Source organism: Battus philenor, unplaced genomic scaffold (genome assembly GCF_028537555.1).
Source record: "Battus philenor isolate CCGP_79_NKW_IND1 unplaced genomic scaffold, ilBatPhil1.0.hap1 SCAF_24, whole genome shotgun sequence".
NCBI lineage: Eukaryota > Metazoa > Arthropoda > Insecta > Lepidoptera > Papilionidae > Battus > Battus philenor.
The window spans coordinates 11847075-11874883 of record NW_027181687.1 but is presented as its reverse complement, the minus strand read 5'-3'; the positions used below and the strand labels follow the sequence as shown (position 1 = coordinate 11874883).

Here is a 27809-nt window from a genome sequence, read left to right as displayed (position 1 = left end):
CATAGCTGATTTTTTTTTAGAAACGGATTAACATGACAGCTCAGGTGACACTTACAGGAGGTTAGTCCTGACAAACGGCTCCCTGAAGAACCAACGTTCTTTATTACAGTTTCACAGGATGCTTGATGATAAGCTTGGACAGGCCATATGGCTTAGGCTGTTATTCCTTGAAATTACCCGTTCAGCATTCGGACAAAGGCGTTGCTATTGCCTGAATGATATCACTACTGCCACTTGGGAAAGCGTCAGCGCTGGTAGAAGTGTCGGAAGAAACTCCAGCAACACTTCTATCTAGTATGATCAGGGGTTGGCGTCCCCAGTGATATATGATCCTCCCGAAATCGGTTGGTTTACAAATAAAATGCGCTGTCAATGTTAGAAATAGTCCACCAAACAATTGTCGCAGTTCATGATAGAGCCGTTAAGCGATACAATCGCTAAGATAAAAGCAAATATATATATCAAAATCAAAGCGCATGACATGTAAGAAATTTAAAAAAAATTACATATGAGCACAGACATGTTCCATTTTTAAATATTTTATTTAAATTTTTTATTATAGACTTAAGTTTATTATAGCATATACTGTACTTGTAAGTATGTTAATATAAAAAAAATATATTTCTTTAATATTTTTCTATACGTAGATTAAAAAAAATTCCAAAGAAACTTTTTGAATTTTTATATACCGTTTTTTTTAACTTGAAATAGGTTATGTTACTTTTCTCTAATTCGAATTCAGTGACCAGGCATTTCATTCTTAAGTTAAATTTCCGCAATAAATATTTAATTAAAATATAGACTATCTATAACCAACGCAACGTTAAAAATTAACAATGAATTGCGCATAGATACTATTGCGTTTCTTATTATATATATCTATATATAAATGTATGTGAACATGAATATTATAGCATAATAATAAACCTCTTTGTAGTATCCCTTAGCTATATCTAGTCAAATTTCGTTTAAAACAAGACTTTATTTACTTTTACATAAAATAACTAAATGATTGAGACAATCGATTTTGCTTTCTTGTATCAACTATCGTTAGCTTCTTGTGATATCTTAAATATCTCCAACGTGCTCTTTTCAAATACTATTGTTTATTGCACTATGTCTCCAAAAATGTGCTTAAACTATTTATTAGTTCACGTATTCATCTTTAGAAACCGATCTGCTGTATTTATAAATATGTTAAATATAATATAAACATAACAATAACAACAGACGTATAAGTTTTCCTTATCAGATAAGTCTATAAATCGTTTCTTTACATACAATAGTAATAAGTAGTTTAGTAAAAATACGTACTTTTGAGGTGTTATTTTCTTGCTGCCTTGTTGTTCCATGCTTTAATATTAAAGTATAAATTCACAATATTATACTAAACGAGTTCTTAATACGTAGTTAATAACAATCGCGATAATTATCAATAATTTATTGTCGCACTTATACGCACACATTAATGTTGCTCAGAAAACAATGACAAATAAATTGGTTCGTATAATAATTAATACGTGTTATGTATTTCACTGATTCGTACATTGCTATCGATAGAATACTGGGAATAAAATAATAAATTACTAAAATACAAGAAGCAAGTTAGATGGTATAGCGCGTACTGTTGGCTAGAGGGGAAAGGTATGAAGGCGGGGAAGGGGTATCACGGCCAATTACGTCACGCGACCGCTGTCGTAGTGTGGGTTATTGAACACTAGAGATGAGAAAAATGTATGTCTGACAAGAAAAGAGTGATTTATATATTTTCTATCGTGGGATATATATTACTCTTTTATATATATATTATCTATTTTTTCTTTAACACAATTACAGTACTCAGTACGGCTCAGAGAGATAATAAGGCAGCTAGGACTAAAAATATATCCATTATATCTTCGGCTTTTTTAGCTTAGACTTAGAACACAAGGCGGAATAAAAGGTGTATAATTGAAATAATTAATGTTGAAAATTATTGCAAATAAGGAGGTTTTTTGATTGCATTTGCTTTCTGTAAATCATTTTATGTGTTTGTAATAAAGCATAAAAAAAATAAACGCCCGCGCGTGTGATAAAACAAACATACAATAGCTATCTACCTCTCTCTTTTACGTGTAAATTGCTATAAGCCCATCTTTATCTTTTCAACTCTGCACGAGTTGTAACGCTTATTGTAAAGATAATTGAAACACACGCGCGCTGCAGAGTGATTATATCTTTTGCAAAGATATATATATATATATATTTTTCTTGTCTATAGCTCGCGAATTACCATTTCTATTGAACACGCTTGCGAAAGTGCCCTGGGCTATAACAATATTAATTAATATCTCAACTTTGAGAGGCATCTTAAAATTATGAACTGATTTAAAAAAATATGAATTTATAAATGAAAATCATATGATTCTTAAATAAAACATTTTAATATTTAATTATTAACATACGAGCACGATTCAGTTTATCTTCACTTTAATTTTGTGACGGTAACTGGTTTTAAAATTATTTTAGGGTATATTTATAAGTAATATTATAATTTTTAAAATGGACCTGACTTTTGGTTGTGTATATAAATATACATAAAAGCAGTCCTTTAAATCGAGTCGAGAAGTTAGCTCTTTTTTTACATGAAAAAAATTGCGTAATTTATTTAAAAAAAAACCGTAAATTTGAGATGAACGTGATGACATTAGACCGCTGTTAAGAGATGTCTAAAAAAATATTATTTATAACTTTTGTAATGATCAGACAAATAATTGTTATACAGACACTTGTACAGATATATAATTATTAATGTAAAGTTTTAAATATTAATTAGTATTATAAAGGCGACGCATTGAAGTACGGAGAAAGGAAAATGTCAGAAAACCTTTTAAATGATGGACTATTTGGTTAGCATAGAAAAATATAGAAGCAGAAAGAAGGCCTTTAACCACGGAGAGTCATAATCGGCTGGCATGCTGCGAATTATAAATATTAAAATTTTGATAAAAAAGATGACGTCATTCTTTTTGGCGTGCGGTAAAATGTAAAGTTAAAATGCCGACGTATGTGACATCTGTTGAAAGAGTTTTTTTAGTTTTTTGTAGTTTTTTAAAATTGTTTATTTAACATTTCATTTTATGCTTTTTGCAACTTGTTTCTCCATTCTTCGAAACACTTTATTTCTTCAAGCATCTCTTCTTTCCTATTTCTTATAATATCCTTTCAGTTTAGTGCAGAAGAAAAAATCATAGAGGGAAGTATTGTCTAAAAAATGATCAGCGCTAGGATTATCATCATCATGACAGCTGATAGAAACCTACTGCAGGGCATAGGCATCCATTAAAAACTATCACGGTGATAGGCCTTGTTCTGCCCGCTTTCAGCGCACCTGTCATATTTATGAAAAATTAAAAAAAAAATAAGTTGCAAATTAGCACAGGCAAATTCTTTTTTTAAATATATAAATATTTTTAATTTTTTCGTAATAGTTTTAAATTCAGTACATTAATTTTAAATCCACACACTGCACTTGTATGTTAATGTAAACAAAATATATTTCTTTAATATTCTTCTATACACAGATTAAAAAAAAATCTTACAGCGTCTTCCCGCGACTTTGGCTGTTTCGGTTCACATAGAGACAAATGCATTACGACTATTTAAAAATTAATAAAACAAGTTTTCTAAAATCATTTATTTTATCATATATCATATATAAATTTGTAAATAAAGGAAACATCCATTATAAAATTATATCAAAATGGTGGCAGTGTTTTATTTAGGCGGTTAAATAAAGGTTATATAACCTTTCACAACCCATAACTAATACACATAGTATGTGGGAAGGTTATTACGATTGGGATATTACTGGATATAAGCATGCACAGGGTTGCAGGTATAAGAGCTGTAAAAAAATTTACGACAAATAAGATAGAATGTACCTCTTCGAATCTTTTGCATTTATAACCAATAATGGCGTGTAATTATATAATTTTTCATTGAAGCATTAGAAATTAAAGTGGTATAGATCTTTACGAATGACATTTGATCAGGGGAGGCTAACATGCGGCCCGCGTTATTTTTATCTCCAAAAATTGATTTGTTGTTCTACAAAATTTCCTCAATCCGAGTAATTTTTTTTTATTTTTATTATTAAATGCTGAAGTGTCCTTTTGTATGTCTTTTAAAATGTCTCATAAATTTAAACTACTTTTAAAAAACTAAAATATGATTACACATTTTGAAAAATTATCAAATGGACTGCTAAATATATTTATTTATTTAATTTTTTATATTTAAATCGCACGTATTTGGTTTTGTTTATGTGTTTTCAGTAAATATATTTTTAAGAACATTTTAGCTACTCGCGAAAAATTAGTAAATTGGAATAATGGTTCGAACTATCGAGGAGCTTGGCCACCCCTGCACTAGATGGAATCAGTAAACGCTTGGTTTGGAGTATGCACCAACGAACACTGGGATTGTGGTTTCTTTATCCACGATGGTGAAGAAGAAAGGTTTATTTGCGGCAACAGTTATCGGAAAACTCCTAGAAGAGAAATCAGCTCGAGTAGCAGCGCTTGCTAAAGTACCTTCTTCTGTCACTTCTACATCAGCCTTCTGTATAAGGTTCGATATATATAGAGGGTATTCAGATATATCAGGGAATGAAGCTTGTGTGCTATCAAATATCGAATGCAGGCCCATATCGATTAAAAGCTCTTTCAAATTATTTAAGTCAGATGAAATCTTAAACCTTGGCAATTGAACTGTGACCTCTTGTAGTTCGCTTGTGCTAAAATATGAAAATATTGATTTTAGACTTATTCTCTTCAGCGAATAGATCACGTTACTCAGTTTAACCTCTCTGTATGGAACGAACAGAAGCATGGAGAACCTGTTGTCGCTGTATGGCAATTCTAGAATAGTAGCATTGATTTCGTCCATGTATTTTAATTTGAAATTACTTGTTAAAGTCATTATGTTGACTTGACCTATTTCGTTTCCTAATTCGTCAACAAACGGCATCACTTCTGTAGCATTGGCCATGAAAGGTGTTTCCCATGTTCCTTTGAAACGCAGTGCGTCTATTATCATCATCACAACGTTTTCAAGGTCACTAGCTACAACTATTTCATCTATAGCTCCATTAGTTGCTGTTTTAACGTAATTATTTATTGAAGCAGCAACATATTCATAATTTTCAAGTGACACTTCTCTTATTTCACTTATACCTGCCTTTCTCACTTGATTTTGGAAGGTTTCATAAACTGGTATTCTTTCATCTACGAATATAGCCGATGTACCTTCTAGCGTTGTTTCACCGGCCGGTGTATAAATGCGTTTTGTTATTTCGAAGAATTTGTTGTTGAAACATTTATGTGGATGCAATCTAAGAATAGTTTTTAGTTCATCTAGAGAACTGTCAGCTGCACCGAGGGAAGTATACGCAAGCAGAGTCCATGGTGATAAAGTTGAAGCCACGAAATGATTTTCTGTTTCCTGTGAGATTCTTCTAAGTAATTCTACGGAGAATTCGTACACTGATCTTGAAAAGTATGGCCCTGCCTTCTCTATAGTGCACTGGGTAAAAACGCTTGGTATTAAAGCACATATTATGAAAAACCACTTCGCCATTTCGTGTGCGTTCATCAAAATTATTATGATAACTGATGTTAAAGTACTCGGCGTCTGTGTAAACATGTATATCGTATGACCCGGTTTGACCCTGGACCTGATAAACGGGTTTGGGTATACCAAATGGTGGCAAAATTTCCATTTAGTACTTCAGACTGAGTTGATTACTGTATTTTACTGCCTTTATTGCTCTTAAAAATAGAATGTCTTATTATCTGAAACTGTCGTAATTAATTCAATCTACTCTAAATTTGTAGATATCAGTACATTGATGTACTTATCAATAATCAAATATATCTCGTAAAGGTGCTTGGAAGATGCTAAATGCAGGACGCTTCCAACCAGTCTTATCGGAAGTCCTATGTCCAGCAGTGGACTTTCTCTAACTGAACATCATCTCATCATCGAATGATGATGGAGAAGGTTCTCAAATTTCTCTACAACACCGGATCAGAAATAACGTGATCCGTAGACAAAGAGACAAATAGAGGCAGATGGCTACTGGGGCTTTGAGATTATGGAAGCAGATACCATGGATCAGGAAGCACAGCGTAGGTCAATAGACCTTGTTAAAGTTGCTGAAAGATGCCTGAGTCAGGCCGCTTCCAATATTTCCTATCGGACTATTAATGGGAGGTGAAAGTCCGTCTATTCGAGACAATTTTGTCGATTCAGGAGGGTTCTATTGGTGCGATCACTTGATCCGTCTAAACTAGTCAACCTCTGTATCTTAAGCCATTTATTCTACCTTGTCTTCGTAGAGTCGTCTCTCTATCGCGCGACTAGAGCATTTAAAAATATGATAGTGAATTATCTAATCCGTATATGACTTAATCAACAATAATCTTTGACCCGCAGACAATTCACTCTCATTTTTAACTTGTTTATTCCTTTTAATCTATTTAAGTAAATTGATTATTGGGTTGTAAGTTCAATTCTTAATTTATCTGTCCTCTATGACCATATACAGATAGTTACTTTTGTTCCGTAGATAATAGAAAATAAATGGTAAAAGTAATCTATGGGTGGTATAATACAGTGATCGCTTAAGTATCTAATACATAGGAGACCGTCAGGATCAAAGGGCGAAATCCCGACCACCCCACCAAACAAGCCTGTCGGGGCTGACGGCGCGCACCTAAAAGGTGCATGTGGGGTGATTAAGGCAATAAACCGATATATACACTACAATTGGCAGGCGGTGAGATGAAATAAAGTACAGACTACAAATAGAGGCCCGTACTTCAGCTGTCTTTAATGTTTTTTCACCTCACCTCCACACTCGGCGTCGACTCTTCTAGAAATTACCTTCCAGTATTTAAGGAGTGGTCTGCATAAAGGCGGTGAGATATTCGTCTGACAAAGAAGCGATAGTTTAGATTGAGCAGTTTATGGTGTGAATACTGACAGTGTTCGCGAAGATATGAAATTATTCGCCAAAAATCAGTACATGTCTGTGGCAATTTGTTATCACGTTGCTGTGAATAAACATATCTTATGAGTACTAGTGGCATTTCAATTCTAACCCTACCATGATACGTAGACACAAATTGTATTTAGCTTGACAGTAAAAGACAAGAGTTTGGACGGAAGAAGCGAGAAATTGTATAAATGTCACTAATGGGTCATTCCGTTTGGTAATATAAGGTACCTCACAATAACGACGACATAGTTAAGATAATTTTGTTTAATTGACTCCGTTTTTGGTGCTTTTCGCTCAACTGTCATGTGTGGACAGGGCCTTTATTTACATTGTTATGTTTTAAATAATTTTAATTCATTTCCCTGCTCATCTTTCGTCCATCTCAACGTCTTTCATTTTTTCCTCTAAAATTTTTCACAACGTTTTCTACATCACTTACTTCGCCTTTCCTCCAAAGTTCAATTTATGTCAATACGTAGTTATTCTTAATTATCATTTTCTCGCTATTTATACTGCACTTAATTTATGTTTCCAATATCAGGGTTATTTTATCACGCTTGTTTATTTTCATCGTTCATATTTACTTTATTCATTGCTGTTATTGTTTCTTCAACTACCTTTTTACAGAACTACAAAAATGTCTGGCGATACTCGTATTTACTCGCCATTGAGGCGTATTCTCCTTCTCTGTTGTCTCTCTTATCTGAGACTTGTATTCTGTTCTAACCGTGACATATACGGGACAGTGTTGACCAGGTGCACCACGGTATGGTCCGCACCCAGATCACAGATGCACGTGGGACCCTCCCTGAGTTTGTGCCTATTCAAGTGCTCGGAGAATTCCCCGTGCCCTGTGATCATTTAGACCAGAACCGTGTCCATGATGACGAAGCACTTGGTACATCGGGACGGCGTCTGAGAAAAATCCTCTGGTGAAACCGAGATTTATTTAATATCGCGGGAAATACCTGAAAGCGGGCAGAGCAAGACATCGTCGTAGCAATCTTTGGATAGTCCATGACTTGTAGTAGGTGGCTATCGACTGGTGTGATAATGATGAAGGAATCAATAGTAAGTAACCGAAAGGTATGCTTACAACAAAAGAATTTCTGTGGGTTAGCTGGCTTGGCAGCTACACTAGTAAAAGAACTGTGTCCAAATGTCTGTATGTACGTGCATATAAAGTTTAGTTTAATGAATTAAATCAATAATTGAAGTCTTCTTAGTTTAGTTTGTCTGATAATAGACTGATACATTTCGAACCGAGGTTCAGTGCATTTGGATATCACCTACCATCACCAGGTCCCTCTCCAGGACTCTTATCACCATTGACAACTTGGTTTATAGGCTCAAATTGGTGGCTTACAAATCTGCTGAAATGGTTTTTAGGATAGAGAAGGCAGTAGATAGATCTCTAACGTAACTGAAATAAAACATTGTTGTTTTAAATAAAACTAATGGAACATATACGGAATGCTCTTACGGAGTTAAGGTTTAACATGGTTATAAATGGTGTCTTTATGATAAATTTCGCAATTAAACACATTGTATATGAATTGTGCATAGTCTTTTATAGTGATTCCTAGAATATAACTAATAATAATAGATAAGTAAATTCTGTGTTACATAGTCCGTCGCGTCCTAGTTTTAGCATAAATAAAAATTCTAGAAACAATGACATATTTACATCAGTGAGGGGACATTACGCCGGCTGCCTTATCGGAGCGGATACGAAAAGTTCACTGTTTATAATATCTCTCATTCATTTATTGAACTCGTACTGAGTTAGGTTATACTGTGTTATATCAAAGTGCACTTTAGTTATGTTCACCGCATTGATTTTCATCACTCTACTCGCGGGTGCAACACCTTATCACTATCACTGCAGTAGAGGTTCAACATTAAAACTCCTCAAGAGGCCAATATATGAGTTCTCATTGAATATTCTCGACCGAATATCCCAAGAGACTGGCGGTCACTTCGTTTTTTCACCCCTATCATCCTGGCTGCAGCTTGTAACGCTAGCCGAAGGTGCCACTGGTTCTACTTCAATGGAAATATGGAAGGTCACACGACATCATCGGATCAAATGCTTCCAACGCCAACTCCAAAATATCCTGAACTCTATGTCCAATGAATTGAACGCATATAGCAAACGAACCAACGTGATCATTATAGACAACTTTTATAAAGTTAAAAATGAATTCAAGAATAATGTTGAGAAATTTAACGGAGTAAAAGTTATATCCTTGGACTTTAGAGAACCAATTATCGCTGCTGAAGAAGCTAACACTCTGATAGAGTCATACATGGGAGGAACTATTACGGATGTAGTGTATCCTAGTGACTTTAACTTCACTGTTCTGCTTTTAACTGATGTGACGTATTTCAAAAACGACTGGAAGTATCCTTTCAACCGTGCTTACTCTACCATTCAACCATTTTACTCAGAACAAGGCAAGCGAATTGGAGAAGTGAAGATGATGAACCAAATAGCGTACTTCAATCTTGTTAAGGTACCTTCTATTAATGCTATGGTTTTAGAGATACCGTGCAGCGCAGACGACAGGGTTGTTCTCCTAGTGTTACTGCCGATAAGAGGAACAGTTTCAGATATATTTTTCTCCCTACAGTCCATCAGACTGATGACGATTTTTAATCTGTACAAACGTACAGGTCTGCAGCTTGTCAACGTCCATTTACCAAGGTTCAAGATAATATCAGACGTTGATTCTTTACCGGAACTGATGTACGATATGGGAATTAAATCTGTTTTTTACCCTAACCTGGCCAATTTGACCAGAATAAGCCAATATGGCGTCTACGCATCTTTAATGTCACAAATAGCGGATATCGAAGTCGTAGAAGAAGGGATAACTGCGAATTTCGTTGCGGAATACTTAGTCGTGAATAAGAAAACGACTAAATTCGTCGTCGACCGACCGTTCGCGTTTCTAGTCGTCGATAAAGTGACTGAAATCATTCTGTTCGCCGGTAGTTATAACTCTCCATCTGTCTATTGATCAAATAAAACAATATTTAATCAAAGAAGTTTTATTATTTAGTATATTATTTAAAAATAATTCATAGTATGACTAGTATCACATTAACAGCCTCGTATTAAAATTTAAAAATATCATTTGCTATTAAATCTTTTATATTAACAACCTTATCTAAAAATAATATTCAATTAACAATACATTAATATGTAATAAATTCGAACAAAAATATTTACACATACATGTAGGTCTTTTTAAAAAATATATTAAAATAAATCTCAACGTCTTTATATATCACATGAATATTAATTATTATTGTTAATAATAAACATTTATAAATCGTTAATAATAATTAGAATATAGTGAAAGAGGTTATTCAATTTTATATGTACAAAGATCACAACCCGATGATATTTTAACTTAAAAATTATTACTAAATATCAATCCTAACTTTTATAACTAGTGATGTTACAAGTTATATCTATATTATCTAAAGCAGGGATTAACAACTCGCGGCCCGCAAACTTTTGTACATTTTTTTATTTATTTTATCGATATATCTCTCATCAATATATTGATAGAAAATTAATTATAATATAATGATCGTACATGCTCAACCGAAACATTTATTTATTTATAATAGCCGCATAAAAATATGTGATAAGAAAGCTATTTACGTGTTATATATACGCTTGTATCAAAAAACTATGACAAATTTCTTTTTTTTTTCGTTCTTATTTCTTATGTTGTTCCGTTCTTATGTGTGTATTTTGAATTAAAATTTGTATATGTTCTATTTATAATTTTTATGATAAATACATTTTAGTTAATTTTTAATGAATGTTGAATTATGTGCAACAGTCAAAATATTAAAAATTTAAATTGGTCCTTTGATTAAAAAGGTTGCTCATCCCTGATCTATCTTGCTGTTTGATTATAAGTGTAAAAGTTGTAAAGTGGAATGTATAGCCTATTTGCCGTCAATTTATTTATCGTAAACCCTATCCAAAAATCGAAGAGGAAAAAGCGTTTTCAAAATTCAAATTACTGAATTAAAATAAAACATAGTTTATTATCTGTGCACTAACATTTTATACTGTCAAAAGTTTTAGGCATGAAGTATTATAGTATTACAATATAAGAAAATGTTTAAGAATGATCATTTTATACAAGTTGAAATAGGTGCAAAAGTTTTAAAGCCTTTTGTAGACAAATAAGCTATACATTCACAGTATATATAAAGGATTCATCCTATATGTGTTAAGAAAGTGTTTTTATAGCTTTAGTGTTGAGACATATATATTTGGTCTGAATTAATCAATCCCATAGTTAAAATTAAATGTTTTAATTTCTCAAACTAAGAATTTATAAAGTGAGTGTCAAGATAAAGTTGAACTTCTTACAAAAGATCTTTTAATTCAGTGTTTACTACATCATGACTTGGTTCCAGTGGGAACAAGTCACACATTTAATATGAGCGTGGGGGTTGAACGTTTCATGTGTCAATGATCACTTGACCACTGAAAATTCCAGATTTGACGCTTTGTAATTTTTATGTTGATATTTTGTCTTCTGTAACTACGAAAATACTTGTTCAATTAAAGCAAAACATTCGAGTAGATATAGTGGTGTAAATAATTCTTTGTGTCGTTTGATAGAATCTTCTAGAAGATTTACAAAAAACGAATAATGTTTCTTGATTAGTTTAGTAAAGATCACACTATATTAAGATAGTGCTATATCTGAATAACCTGTTCTATTAGATTTTTGGTCAAAGCTCGAAGGTCTTGATGTCATTGGAATGCGAAGACAAGAATGAGTACAGGCACAGCGATGGCGCAAGCCAGGTATATGGAGGTCCGGGGCTCGCACTCCGAGATGATGACGAACTGTTCGTTCCATAGCGAGTCGTTGTTCCGTAGCGGAACCTCAAGTACCACCTGAAACAGGTAATGCTGGGTTAAAGGAATGATAGAAGAATTTATATGTCTCTCTAGAGAAATTATTAAGTATTTTCTTTGTTATTCAAGTCTGAAATGTCGTCTGTGAGAGGTAGACACCTTGGCTACCATACCTCATTGATGTTTTACTTATTTACACTCAGGGGCGGCTTTAGGTGCGATGAAAACTGACAGACCCCCCCCCCCGTAGCTTTACTGGTTTATTAACTTTAAATACGTGAATTAAGTTTTATTTTGAGTTGAAAGAAAATGTTCGAAAAAGAAGCCGCAATGTTGAATAAACATATTTTATCTTTTAAAGCAATCACTTTGAAATGTACAACGTCAAAAAACGCCAGAGATGTTGCGACTTCAAAAGCCGCTAATAGATGGCGCTGACTGTCGATTGCCTCGCATCATTTGGATGTATTATAAATTCAGTGTCTTACATAAAAATAATTAAAAAGGTAGTTTGCAGCTAGTTTGTATCATAGTTTACCTTCTGAGCAGAGAAGATGTCCAGCGCCAGATCACATCGGGCGGTGCTGTTCCGACACTCTCGCAGGGCGCTCCTTGCCACGTCGTACCTGGTCTTCTGAAGTTCAAACCGCGCCCGGATGAAGTTCCTCTGCACCTCGTTCTCGGAGTTGAACACGAAGAAGTAATATCCGTTGGCTGGGACCCTGGGAAAAGATTATTACGTTGTCAGCATTATAAAACTTAAAGTGTTGGTCATAGTTGGACAGATTTTATCGTGAATGAGGTTGCAGATCCAGAACAGCTACCTAACTGGGGCAGTACCATCACCTAATAGACGCTGATGCTTTTCATGGGGTTGGTAGCAGCCAAAGCCTAGTTGGGAGAGTAGGGAAGGTAGGAGAATCTTTATAAAAAAAGCATTTTAATTCACACTCGGACCTTTTTTGTGGATAGATGTAAGGCCATAAATAGACTTTGGAGTAATTTGTTAACTAAATTTGAATTTTTTTCATACTAATAAATTTATTTTAACAAAAACAAAGTTTTTTTTTAATAGGAACCATTAATTTAATTTGATTTTGTTACCAAAGACATATTTTTAAACAATAAGTAGGTCATTTACTTTGATTATTTCTTTTCCTACCAGCTTCCTGTCTATTTTAGATGGTATCTAATGCTTTATTACTAAAGGAAATATCTTATGAAAAACGATATCTACAGAATTATCAGTGGACTAATCTTCCAGAGGAGGAATATGTCCCAGAAGGGAGAATATATGAGTTCTGATAGCAATAATAATTGTGTGGTGGAATTGTTGCCTTTGCCCCGTTCTCCAAAGAAGACTGTGTCCCAAAAGTGGTAATACTGTCTGATAAAAACCTTAAACTAGGAATGGTGATTTGTTACCTGTAAGTAAGGGCGTTGGCCCTCGCAGCTTCTGGGTGTTCCGCACCAGCAGTGCACTGCGAGTGAGGAGTGAGAGGTAGGTTCAACACCAGACCGTCACACTCTAGCAGAGCTTCCTCGCTGCTAGAGAAGGAGGACCAGAACTCGGAGTTTGACATATCGAAGGCGGTGGTTTCGTTCACTTGGCTGTGATGTTCTGCGTAACCATCTGGAGTAAGACCCTGCAATCGAAGATCCCGTTCTATTTATTTCATTACACAAATACAACTGTATTTATAAACATCTAGTTGAAAATAACCAGTGTCTTTGTGGACTTATTATAGTGCTTTTTTATTTTATGATCCTCTTTTTGGGGGCCTTTCGTACCCTTCTGCTTTGAGTGGGACAGGAAGGTTACGAAAATGGTTAATAATTTTTTTAGATATATTTGAATTTTTATAAACATTTGTCTTGTTTCCGGCACAATATATTTAATGCTTTTTCATTCCTTTTATACGTCATAAAGTTTGTCACTCCTTAAGCAATTTGGTCATCCTTTCAACCATCGTCCTTCACCCCAACTTATTCCATCTCTAAAGTATCACAGATTATTTATCATATTATTACATTTTGACTTCAGTATCTTAATTTTTCGTATATTTTTTGACTAAATTATTATTCATCATTATTATACTTTAGTGTTATCGATTAGATATTAGATAAATAGATTATTGTGTTGCTAAAACCGCTACAAGACGCTGAGGAAAGCGCGACGATGTTGGGTCGAGGAAAAAAGAACATGAATATTGTTGACAGCGGACTGATAGAACGGAGCGGCAGATATTCCCCCCGCACCCGTCTCGCTGCGCACATACCTTTGGCGCGGTATAGCAGTTTTGGTAGCACTGTTTATTTTCCTTATTGCCAGGTGAAAACTTGTTTCAGGAGTATGTTTATGTGCACTGGAGCGATCACGGGTTCATTGCACATTTATCTCTCTATTATTAGTCTTTGTGGGTTTTTCGTAGAACAATTGTGGTTGTGAGATGATTGCACACTTTTTAGTTTCCTGCAATTTCCCTTTCACTGACATTTAGCACAGGTAGAGGACATCTCTGTTCTTAAAATCTGTTAGTATTTATTATAGTGCTACCAAAGTACATCTCCCCCTACTCGTATTAAAGCGCGGGACATTTATTTCTGTTGTACTGTAATGCCTGTGGAGCCTCATATACAAATATTTCTTGGGAACTATTGAATTTTTTATACAGACAAATAGAAGGTATATATCAAAAGACAAGAATTAAATTCTACTGTCATATAAAAGGAAACCTACTGTGATATTTATGGAGCGAAGGAGAAGCAAGAAAGGTGATGTACAGAAAAAGACTGGTAAGACAGAGGAATGATGAATGTGAAGAAAAATAGAAAAATGTATGACTGACATTGTGATGGAAAAAAAGGAGAGTAAATAAAATTAGAATAGAAGTGAAGATATTATTGAATTATAAAAAACCTTGCCTCTCACAAGATAGAGTTAAATGAGAGGTCCCCAGAGAGAAGTCATAATAATATTATAAGTAATAAGTATTGGATTTATTGTATTGGAAAGTTTTTTGGACCACAGCACCCGTATGTCTGCGTTGCGTTTAATAGAAGTTACGATAATGAATAAAAGTGATCTCAAAAAAGGTTTTTTTTTCTTTGGTAGAACCTGGAACTTTTTAGCCCAAGTGTTACATTGGTAAACTTTGAAAAGACTTACTTCTTCCACTGCAGTATTCCTCGCTTCATCGTCTTCGTTAAACTCCTTCTTCAGCTCGATCTGACCCAGCATTAGTTCTCTTTTCGCTCTAGCTTCCTCTCTGGCGTCGCGTCGTCTCTCTGGAGTTGAAAAGAAAAGAGATGAGTTATGAACAACGGCTTATTCTGCGCGAAGATACTTGTATCTTAAAGCGGACTCTAAAGACCAGTGTTTCCCAAAGTAGGAGTCAAGCCCAACAGGGGGGCAATTTGATTGTTAAAGAAGGTAAATAGAAAATGACCTCTACACGAACTTGGCGAATTCATAAAAAAAATATAATGATTCGTAATTTAAAATATAATTTTTAATTGTAACATTTTGTCATTTTTATTGCTGTTTTTTTTAACAATTTCTACTTCAAAATAATTTCTTCATTAAATTTAACTTTTCATTAAAGTTTCGTAATTGTACAGAGAAAGTGTTTAATATTAAAAATTACGTATGTTACATTTGGGTTAAGAATTTTTATATCTTAAGGTTGAGAAACGCTTCTAGACTGAAGCAATATATTTGAAATATATAGGCGAGTTATTGTCGATAATTTTACGGGAATTGATAATTTTTTACCGCGAGTATCAATATTCTCAGCGTATATTTGGGTTGCCAAATATACGTCGTTTTGAATTTCTTGTCTAAATTAACAATAGTTTAAGGGCGCACTAAAATTTATTAAAGGGCGCCGCGTTGCTGACCTTTGCTCTAGAACATTCAGTTCTTCAATACGAAAAATGCACATTATATTTAATCACAGCTGTTGACCACAAAACCAAAAAGAAGATTAAATGAGAACATTACGCTGTCTTTGTGTCCTGCTCTTTTCTTCGTCGATTGCTTCCACCAACACCTTCCTTAATTTGTCCAGTTCCTCATCACTTCCAGTCAGCTTTGAAAGTATAGCGGATTCACTCGGAACCTGCAGGATAATAAACCAAATTACACATCAGCGAACGATCATACAAATACACGCGATGCCCAAATTTTGCAAAGGTAAAAATTATGGTATTTTAAGTTAAGCTTACTTCAGGTAAGTGGAGTAGGTTTTTATTATTGTGTGGTCACCCTACTGTAGGATTTGGGGTAGGGAATTTACATTATAAGTTTTAATTTGGTTTATCCTTATCAATTACTTTTATACTTTGATTCCGTACTTTACAATCACACATCGCCTTCTTTCCTTTGTTCTCATTTCTATATCACACATTATTACAGTATCACAGTTTGTTTACTCTTATATTCAAGGTGAGAAAGATCTTAGTGAGTTTGTGGAGATGATCTTTGATGAAAGACTTAGACCGCTCCTTTTCGATATCATAGAGCAGATAATAAAGGGTGTATTGAACAGGAAAGGTAACATATTTAATGGATTCAGGCGTTACTTTGCGGAAGTCCATCCTAAGTAAGTAGTCGTGCAACAAAGTGTACCGTCCACCAGCCCGCTGACATATGCGCATGCGGTAAATAATGCGAATTACACAACTACCACCGTTAAATCACTCAACACGTGTTTCACCCCTCTACAGGGCACCCTAACTGCATTTGCGGAAGTGGCTAAATATTGGTCCTTTTATTGCCTAAAATAATCAAAGGTAATAAGAAAATTGATTAAGGTCTGTTTAAAAACTTCACCATTTTAATCTTGATTATTTGGGCTTACACTTATTCTATTTGTTTAAATTAATAGTTAATTTTATTTGTTTCCTTGGACTAACCAGTTGGTAGCTTAACGTGGTTCACATTTGTGTTTCATCACACTGGTGTCATTAAGGATGCCATTGTCCATATTCCACGCTAGGATCTAATTCTGTTGTCGTTTTGATTTTAGATTAGTCAGTATATATTTCATTTATACCTCTTACGATAGATACAAAATACTTAAGATGATTGTCAGCACCAAATATCGTAAATAACCTTACCTTTTCTTCATAGTCTACTCCCATTGTCTTCTGTAGGCGATACAGAACTCTCTTCCCTTTATCTCCCATTAACTGCAACCGCTTGAGTACATCCTCGAACACTTCCTTTGAATTCACTTCCGAATTATTGGTCTGTGGAAAAAATAAAGTCTGCTTTTAATTTCAAATGTTTTAAAGTATCAGAGAGAACAGGGGAATCCCACGTCAGAACGCTTTTACTTCGGGCGAAAGAGAGCGCTCTACATAACTTCTCGCCTTGTGATTCACATATATGAGAATCGGTATGAATATGGGTTAAGTTTGGTCAACATATACACTTCTACCCTAAACTTCGTTGTATCATTACCTCCAGGACCCACCGGTTCTAGGAAAAATTCCACACTAAGAAGAAAGGTGTATGACGAGCAAAAGAAAACGTGAAGCATGATAGATGAAAATGAAATATGAAATAATTATTAAACTCTTGTGAAAACAAGTCCCTATCCCGTAGGTAAGAGTGAACGAGACGTCTTCAAAAAGAAGTGCCAATAATAAAATAGAGTACGCAAGGAATATTTAATGGAAACAGGCGTTACCTCGCGGAAGTCCATCCTAAATAAGAAAAGGACCAATATTTAGCCATCTGCACATGCAATGGTAGTCGTGCAATAAAGTGCACCGCCCGCCAGCCCGCTGATAAATGCGTGTGCGGCAAACAATGCGAATCACATAACCGCCACCGCCAAATTACTCAACACGTGTTTCACCCCTCCACGGGGCATCTTCAGGAGTTATGTTACACCGATTAGTGCCAAACATAGAGTGAGCTCAGTCCGTCATATAAATAACAAGCGGCGACGCTACCTCTGCATGTGCGGAAGTGGCTAAATATTGGACCTTTTCTTACTCAAGGAATATCTAACAAATTATTTTAATGTCTTTCACTTTACAATCGTTTGATAACCTTAATAATAACCATAACAATATAAATTCCACGAGATTTAAGCAATAACGCAAAGCCATTTACTAACAAACTGTATTCAAATAAATAATTCAACAACGTCATTTTATATGATAACGGTCAAAGATACCTTAACATTCAAGTTATTTGAACAAAAATTTAAATATTTGCAAACGTTATAATCTGTAGATATGAGAAATATTTAAGCGTCTCTTTTCATTCTTAAATATGATCGTTGCCGTTTCTCAAACTTGTTTATTTACTTATTCAATTATTATCTTCTACAATATCTATTGGGTGGTCTATGCCCAGCAGTGGTCTCCCTACTGCTGGTGTAATGATGTCGTGACATCTATCTGGTGGGTTCCAAATGCTTTCTGATCTAATAAAAGAGTCCACTACAAATTCATTCGATAATTTCTGTAACGGTATAAACACACAGTAATCCAAACGTATATTTATAATTTCAATTCAACTGCTTTTAATAGTCATTCGTACAATTTGACTCATGATGATTGACATGGGTAATTCTGGTTTATTGCTAGGTGCACTAATAAATTCATGTTACCGAAACCGCTATACCGCTTCTTAAGAAAGCACGACGAGGTGACGACGCCATTAATGCTATCATGGGACGTAATAAAATTGAAAAGGCAGTAAAGTTGAAGCGACCCGGAGGGAAAGAAGTGAATACAATGGAGAAGTGCGAGTCGAGTCGAGTGATCGTCGCGGAGTTAACATGTTTGTGGTATTAGTGATGGTCGATAAACGAAGAAACTCTTGCAATAAAGACAACATATGGAAAAATGAAGAAGGTAGACGAGTAGAATAGAGGACGGAAGTAAACACGGTAAAGGAGTCGATGGCGTAGATGTGTAGGCAATATTTATTTAATATACAAGTTCTCCAACATAGCTTCGAAGATTAATAAGAAAAGGACCAATATCTAACCACTTCCGCACATGCAGTGGTAGTCGTGCAATGAAATGCACCGCCCGCCAGCCCGCTGATAAATGCGCATGCGGCAAACAATGCGAATCACACAACCGCCACCACCAAATCACTCAACACGTGTTTCACCCTATCCACGGGGCATCTTCAGGAGCTATGTTACACCGATTACACGCACTAATCGGTGTAACATATTTTGCATTGCACGACTACTACTGCATGTGCGGAAGTGGCTAGATATTGGTCCTTTTCTTACTTAGGATGGACTTCCGCGAAGTAACGCCTGATTCCATTAAATATCGAAGATTAGTCTAAAGTGGCAGCGAGCGGTAAGTGGATAAGTCTTCACGAAATGGACCGACGGCATAGTCAATACTAGCAGTCGAGATGTAGAAGCATGCAGCGCAAGACCAGTCATCGTGGTGATCTTTGGGGAAGTCCTATGCTTAGCAGTGGACTTGGATCAGCAGACATGATGCATCTCTTTAAAATATTTCTCAAGCTTTTAACTTTAAATGACGCCTCACAGTCTTTCGATTCCGATATTTCTCGTAAAGCTCATTCAAGCTAATTCATTAATATCAACTTAGCTTAATGATATTTACACCAATGATACTTTTACTAATGAGGATGTAAGTAATTATTAGATTCATTATTGTCACGTGTAGCCAACTTAGATCAGGTTAGCTGAACAATTTCACTTTTAGATACAAGAAACGTTTATAGTCTATTTGAACTTCGTAAAGAAATTTCATTTTTATTATTTAATTCAATATTTTTCTATCTAATACCCGTATCGCGGTAATAAAAGATAGGTTTTATAGTACAATGATTATAATACATTTGATATGAACGTTACGACAAAGAAAATTTTCCACTGCCTCACTTTATGGTATTGTATTATGGTATTAAGTTATAATTGGCAAATCTAACTGATTACTATAGTTTGCGTGTTTTTACTATATCATGCATATTTGCTATTGTTATTTATTTCTTAGAATTTATAGTTACATGATTAGAACTTATGTGATATGGTGTAAGGGGGGACCAACGGAAACATAGGACGCCCTTATAAATGGTGGAGTGATGTTAAGGCTCTCGGAACATACTGGATGCAAGCAACTACCAACCGGTCATTTTCTGCCCTGATTCCAAGGTCAGGATAGAAAGAAAGATAGAGGGAGCAGGCATCGCCTCCCTAATAGGCAACGACAATTTGCAATCTACATTCCTTCCTACGTAAAAAAGTGGTGCAGATCACCACAATAAATAGGAACAAAACTCGACCTTAGATTCTAATGGTCGATAGGACTCGAAGGAAACAAACAAAACTAGGAAAAAAATCATATAAAGAGCAATACAGGCAAAATAACGATATTTTAATAAATAAGAAATGTGTTGAACTCCAATTATTTTAAAATAAATCATAAATATTTGTGATATGTCATGTAAAATTGTGATCAGGGAATGTAGATGAGGGAAGAAAGGCAATGTATTAAAGATTTGTAAATAAGGAAAGAATATGTGAAGAACGAGAGGAGGGCATAAAAGATATTGTGAAGGATTACTCATTTGCCTGAATTGTAACATCTCTGCCCCACACGTGGTAAGAGGAACGAAGGGTCACCAAAAACGAGGAACATAGAAAACGGAAGAAAAACAGTCCTAGTGGAAACTTCTGGAGTTGACTCATATCTAACAGTAGACGTCTTACGAAATAGTGAGGATGACGTAAAACTATTTTTTAAAAACAGGAAAAGGAACAAGTAGATCATGTTACATCTTGCTAATGTACTATTTCAAATTTGGAATACAACACCCGATAACCCTTAAATTATATTTCTGATTGCTGAGGATCGTTCCCTCCCCGCTGATAAATATCTCCTTCATGAAACTTTGTTATGGTTCCATAGGGAAAGTTTTCTTGGGTCTCTCAGATATTGAGATCATGCAGATTTTCTGGACTACTATAGTCGCTTCATGTTTTAAATATATATTTCACAGCCGGGTTTCGTCTATTCCCGACCAAATATAAGTTGCAAATATAAGTTGTAAAATAAAATAACTTACTTCGATTTCCGGTTCCCGAACATCATCTTCAAGGTCCAATTTCGTTGTCGTTTCATATTTATCTGTTACAATTATCGTATTGTATTGATCTTTTACATCAGCGGCTTCTGTAGTTGTTTCTATATGTACAATCGGTAGTTTAATTTTATCAGGTTTATCTATTACGTTATCTTTTATTGTCGATTTGTCGATATTTAGTGACCTGTTAATGATTCTTGCTGCCATTTCTTGGTCACTGCTGTTTCCATCTATATCTGAAATGGATGAAATCGGTTGATTTGAATTGTAATGTATTTTAATACAAATGTTTAGACTATTGTGGTGACCTTTATACGTGATGTTTAAGGACACGCGAGACTTTAGAATTATTTGTTCCATTTTATTGCGAATATGAAACGCATGTATAACATTATACAAGTCAATATCGATTACTGTAATAGGACAATGTATGAATCTACAGTTAGGCCTTTTCGTAGCTCAACTTATATAAAGAATTTCACAGTAAATGATGATGATGATGGCAGTTATGAAATGAAAGTTCAGATGCAGACTCGTGAACTTTATATCTCTTTGGAAGGTAGTAATTTTAATTAAAAAACCTCAATCTAAATAATAACGTTTCCTTAATCGTGTGCTTGGGTTAGTATAATAGGTTTAAGAAGATCGCTGAATGGCACGGTCGTAGAAGCTTTTCAAACTAAAAGTAATATGGTTTAAGTATAAATAATTAGTTATCCTTTGCCTGCTTAGAGAACTTAATAAAAGCTTCTAAACCCCCCTTTCAGAATTTCATGTAATTCATTCTTAGCTAACCATTACTTAGTGAAAGGAAGGAGAAGAAGAAAAAAGAAAGTTCAAGGTCACTCAGAGAACAACGAAGAAAACTATGCTCGGAGATTCGCTGTGAGATCGAATAAGAAATGAGGTGAGGTAGATCGACGTAGCTTGAACAATTGCTCGTCTGATATGGAAGTATTCGGGTACGCGAAGGTTATATGAGTTGTGGCAAAGATCCGATAGACGCGGAATGGGTAGGCCTCCACTAAGTAGAACGACGACATAGTTAAGTTCTCGGGAAGTGTATCGTCGATCATTGGGATCATCGTGGTCATTGGGATCTATGCCTTGCAGTGGGTGTCCATCGACTGAAAAGAACAAGCCTTATGGTTTCATAGATATCGTGATGTATCAGCACACATGTTGGAATCTCTTTAACGAGGGAATTAGTTATTTGTGTAAAAGTTTAAGAAATATTAACCAATTGCACTGTATATATATTATAAGTATCTTTTGTACCATCTTCCATCTTTGTTCTTCCATCTTTGTTCCATCTTTTGTAGATATCAGCCTACTTCTCTATCTACTATCTCTGCACCACTATAGGTTGACTATCAGAGGATTCCTATAACGCGTTCATTCCGCCATTTCACAAAGTGAATAGTAAAATAAAAATCAACAGTAATTTTTATTACTTTAATAAATACCTTCATATATATATATATATATATAGATATATATATATATATGTATATTTATGTGTATATATATATACATATGTATATGCTTCATTCAAGCAAGATTGATTAATAAAGCCTTTTATTGTATTAAAGATTATATAGGAGATAAACATGCTTGCAATTAGTATCGTGCTGATAGATAAATAATTTATAACAGGAAAAAATTGTGAAATTGGCGCTAAAAGCGTGACTATCTAGATTCTTATTTAGTTCTTCTCTATAGAATCCATAGAATCAAGATATCGAACCTTGTAGTCTATGTATTAATACATCTTTAGCACTGATCATACCAACACTCACTAGGTACCTTTTTCTACCATAGCTTTAGTGACACGACTTTATTTTTCCTGCTTGACAGTTTAGTTGTAACGAAATAAAAATTAGATTTATTATTAAACAAAATAGTATGACCATTTCTATTTTAAAAACACAAACTGTAGAATTTTTGAACCATATGGCTCAGGTAATTTTTTACATTTTCAATGCGAAAGTTCAAAATGGGTCATTTGATCCATTACAATATGTTTAGTGTTAAATTTTTGCTACATTAATGTCTTGATTTTACGGCGATAAATATTTCACGTAGACCTTTGGAAAGAGACAATCGGCTAATTTCGGCTTCGTAGAGCGTTATCTCTGTCCCACTCTACATATGTGACGTTTTGTCAGTCTTATTTCGTGCGACAGAGATAACGCTCTAAAAAGCCGAAATTAGCCGGTTGTCACTTTCCAAAGGTCGATGTGCAATATTTTTCGACGGGAACTTTACATAAATTTGCATAACAAATGCTACATACTGTACATAACAAATACTACACCATATCCTATTTTAGAGAATATAAGTGTTGTAATAATCAAAAACAAATACAATGCGCACTGTCTGGCGCTATCGAACCGTGTTGTCGTTTGAGGTTATCAATTAGAAATAGGCACACAGTAAATATATTTGCAGGACTCTTGGCTCTGATTTAAAGGACACTTGAGAATGTGATAATTGTAAGTAAACTTAATTACTCCACTTGTTATGGTATATCAAATAAATCAAAACTTGCCATTGTTATGTACAAGTCTATGTCTGATTGTGTTGGGCTATGGCATATTTTATACTGCATAGGTAAGCTGTGGAGAGAGATATAGAACAACTAAACTCCTCAGCTGAAAACCTGGAGGTCGAGGAACGTTATACTACTCCCTCATCCAACCACCATATAAAGACTAGCGGTAGATTCAGGCAGATCCAAAGAACATTTGTCCCGGCCACGCAATTTCCAGGAACTCCAGCTTTACTTGAAATTATGCAAGAATGTGAAAGAGTTTCTGAGGTAACGACAAAAGACGTCAAACAAAACGTTACGTTTGTAGTAGAAACGAATCTTTATAAAACTTTCGTTTCAGTCAATAGACTGCAAGTCATAGGACTTCCTGAAACACATCTACAATAGGATATACCATTATCGCCATGATTGGCAGTTGGATTGGCGTTCGTAGCTGCCCATCCTTTGGAAACTTGTTTGTGAGAGTGTAAATCCTATATAATTAATGCAAAAAGTATGAATTATATATAATTTTATTCCGAGAATCTAACCCGCGACCGTCGGGATACCACTGCTCGATTAGAAGAGTGTACACAGTATAAAGAGTATATTTAAGGGCAGTTTAAACATGCGAGGATCTCCAGTCTTGAGAAGACAAATCTTGAAGATATATAGAAAGTATAAAAAAGAATACCATTGGTTGTAGATATAAAAGCAAAACTCACACCTTTCATACAATATCTTGTTGAATTTTTACTGATAAGAAAAGTACACGAGAGGATGATAAGATAGATAATACAAATAAAACAAAATTAAAGAGACGATTATGAGAAATTTGAATAAATTTCAAATACTGTGACCAAAAAGTATAGTTAAATTGACATTTAAAACTCCTGGGCATTAGGAAGGCAGGTAATTTTTTTTTCGATTGGTAGAACTATCTATAACATTTGTCAAGCGTTTGTTTATTAAAAGCTAGAATATCAATTGGCACAGTCCAAACTAGCGTCAAGTCTCGATTATTCTATGTCATACTGTATTGGTTCTTCGCAACTTTTTTTTTGCCAAAAACTCGACTCATATCGTTCTGCAACCACTGTATTCATCTGATTTGGCTCCGACCGACTTCTGGCTATTCGGTAAACTCAAAAGGGCAATGCGTGGACGTTTTGACACGATTGAGATGATAAAAATCGAATCGAAGAAGGTCTTGAAGGTTACACCCTAAAAACATTATTCCGACTGTTTTGAGAAGTGGAAAAATCGTTAGCAAACGTGCGTTTTATCGCACGTGGATTACTTTGAAGGGTATGAAATTGATTTGGAAGAATAAATAAAGAATTTACATGCTATAAACAAAATCACATTACTTTTTGATCACAGTATAACTTTTGTTGTGTTACGCCAAAGAAAAACGAACAAAAGTAGAACGGACAGTGTAAATACTGAAAAAATGAAGCGGATAGTGTGAACACTTGAAAAATCTTCTAGCTTTTGTTGTTTTTCGTCATGATGCTGGAGGCAAGTGGCTGCCATCACTATCATATTGGAAACATATGGATAAGCCTTTTGTGCAGCAGTGGAAGTCCCACTGCTGAGATGATGGTGATAATATGATTCCTTAATTAAAGTATTGTGTTACCCTGTTATTGTATATCAACATTCTATATTATTTTGATAGTAACGATTGATTAATTATTCAGTTACCTTTGAAGGAAAGCCATCTCCTCTCATCTCTATCTACATTTGCATCTCTGTGTCGGTGCAGGGCCGGCAAGGACATGAGATGTGACGGCGGACGGTAGTACTTCAGCTGCTCATCCTTTGCCGCTTGTCTGATAGCGTGAAGGCGTTCCAAGATCTCTTTCAACTCCTGGAGAAACAAAGAATTAAGAAAATAAAGAATTAGATGGTTGGTAAGATGGTTTTGTGAGACCAGCAAAAGTGCTTCTGTTTCTTAAAGTAAAAACGTCTTGTGTTGACAAAGGCCAGTGTGGATATAAAATAAATTGTTTTTTGATCTAAAAGCAGAATCTTAATTAAGCTTTAAAATCTCATGTAGAGATGCTTCCTTGAATTTATGTTGAATGTAATTATCTATCGATATAATACATCAAACAAAAAGACGGCGTCCTGAAGGACCTTTTTCTTCGAGGTAGATGCTCTAGATCCAGAAGGTGCCCTGGTTGACGATGAATAGATCAGGTAAGGGCCTATGATAAATTGTTCTGATTTGATCAATGGGAAAGAGAGAAAAGAAGTCAAGAAATTGTCAGAAAGACTTCATGACTATCTTCCATGATCACGTGTGTTCTGCTAGAGACCATATAATTAAAAATACCTATCTACGTTTTGATTATACAAGTACCTTAGGATCATGATCGGTGACGTCAACACTGGGTACAGTGTCTGATGACGCCATATTTCCTCTCTGCTTTGGATCGTGGAAGCTCACGCCGGCTTTGTGACGTTTCATTGTTCCTACAACAAGCCATTACATACCGGTAAGATACAGTTACATAAATTGAAGTAACATGGTATGCTGTATTTGGTTGCATTTATTAATACAAGAAGTATACCACATATGTTAATACATGGAATTAAATGTTGTTGGTGAACTCACAACACTCATAAAAATATATTTGTAAAGAGCAACTGTTGAGTTTCTCGCCGACTCTCAGCAGAACTGCCTTCCGAGTCGGTGGTAACTTCCTGTATGGATAACAATGTCAATTCGAAAGTGCCTGTAATAGTCTATTCGAATAGAGAATATTTTGATTTTGAAGTCCGCCAATAGACAAATGCAAGACATAGGCCTCCCTCAAAGCTCGCCATGTTGACCGATCTTGCGCATTCATTGACTTCCTTCAACCTTGACTATGTCGGTCCACTTAGTTTGATTATTGGTCAAGCCACATTCTTTCTGTTTCCAGTGGTCTCAGCGAAATGAGCTCACGACCACAGATTCGTATTCATTGGACCCTTTGAAGTAGAGTTTATATGCTGATCTATGTGTTGATGACAGGATTTTTTACTATGCTTAAGCAGCCATATAAATAGTTTATTTTTTAATATTGAAGTAAGCGTTTTGAAGTATTTTAAAAGAAAGGCCTCTGCCAAAGATGTTTTTTAAGGCCCCGTTGTTGGAGTCTCTCGTTATACACTTATCATGGGTGGACAGGATCTTTATTTTCATGACATATCTTTCATCATTTTTTCGTTATATTATCAGTCTTTTCTTTTTACCCCACACCACTATCACCAGGGTATCACGGTTTATTTTATATTTTTGTTCCTTTTTCATTACCATATTATAACTAACTTTGTTTTTTTTTTAAATTCTTTATTTTTCACTTTCCCCCAAATATTATTACAAAACGGTCAACCAATCTTGCGTTGTCTGCAACCAGCGACCTAAACTATATCATCCAGTCAGAGTCCTAATATTATAAACAAACATAATATACACATATACGCCGTGTCGTTGTTGAGTCTTCTTTATTAATGACGATATACCGCGCGGTGACCTTTTTATACGTTTACGAATAACTAGCGCCATCTATCGACACTGGCTGAAACTACAGAGTTCCGACGTTTATAATTATTGTAAAATAAACACTACCCCTTGATTGATGTTATTTAAAGTCAACTCTAATATACAATAACTAGAACTATAAAGTCTAGTCTAATCTTGTAAATGTCTCTAATGAAAGCAAGCATAAATAAATCAGTTCTTCATTGTTTTCTTATAAATTTTGTCTATCATAACCCAATTGTCTAACTCAGGGGTAAGCAACCTTTTTGGGTCGGAGGGCCGCAGTTTCAGAAACCCCATGAAAAAAAAAAGTATATATTCAAGGTTCAAACCATCTAATTAATTTCAAACCATTTAATTCTAAACGTAATTTATGTTCGTAATTAACCGATTTACAACTAATTAGACACTTTTATTATCTTTAAAGCCTTCATTATAGCATTTTTTTTTAAAATACAAAAATAAATTAAAATTTGCTTGCCTCGAGGGCTGCGTGCGGCCCGCGGGCCGCGGGTTGCTCATCCCTGCTCTTGGTCTAACTATTAATAGTGGTTTTACGCTATACGACCTAGCAAAGTTAATAATACATACACTTGGAGAATACACTTCAATAAATCTAGACAGTTATCAGCAGTGTATTGTTGTTTAAACAAACAAAGCTAAATAATCTTTAAACACTTGAGACAGCTATCGGCAAGT

At 34.8% G+C, this 27809-nt stretch overlaps 3 protein-coding genes across 3 annotated transcripts in view; 1 reads left to right on the top strand and 2 right to left on the bottom strand.

Moving 5' to 3' along the window:
• Window positions 1–4243: 4243 nt before the first annotated feature.
• LOC137924621 (serine protease inhibitor 77Ba-like) lies at window positions 4244–5663 on the bottom strand. The gene has a single exon (XM_068768039.1). It carries the CDS (start codon window positions 5632–5634, stop codon window positions 4420–4422), a length of 1215 nt encoding a protein of 404 aa, XP_068624140.1. The 5' UTR covers window positions 5635–5663; the 3' UTR covers window positions 4244–4419.
• Window positions 5664–8748: 3085 nt separating this feature from the next.
• Window positions 8749–10093, top strand: LOC137924581 (serine protease inhibitor 77Ba-like). The gene has a single exon (XM_068767978.1). It carries the CDS (start codon window positions 8866–8868, stop codon window positions 10063–10065), a length of 1200 nt encoding a protein of 399 aa, XP_068624079.1. The 5' UTR covers window positions 8749–8865; the 3' UTR covers window positions 10066–10093.
• A 180-nt stretch (window positions 10094–10273) lies between these two features.
• Window positions 10274–27809, bottom strand: part of LOC137924580 (uncharacterized) — a 32231-nt gene continuing 14695 nt past the window's right edge. Inside the window, exons 6-14 of the mRNA XM_068767977.1 lie at window positions 25944–26056; window positions 25283–25448; window positions 21025–21278; window positions 17064–17195; window positions 15946–16063; window positions 15112–15230; window positions 13368–13588; window positions 12481–12664; window positions 10274–11981 (exon numbers count right to left, since the gene is read on the bottom strand). Coding sequence (XP_068624078.1) covers window positions 11835–11981; window positions 12481–12664; window positions 13368–13588; window positions 15112–15230; window positions 15946–16063; window positions 17064–17195; window positions 21025–21278; window positions 25283–25448; window positions 25944–26056 — 1454 coding nt within the window. The 3' untranslated portion in view covers window positions 10274–11834. The remainder of the gene's footprint in view (window positions 11982–12480; window positions 12665–13367; window positions 13589–15111; window positions 15231–15945; window positions 16064–17063; window positions 17196–21024; window positions 21279–25282; window positions 25449–25943; window positions 26057–27809) is intronic.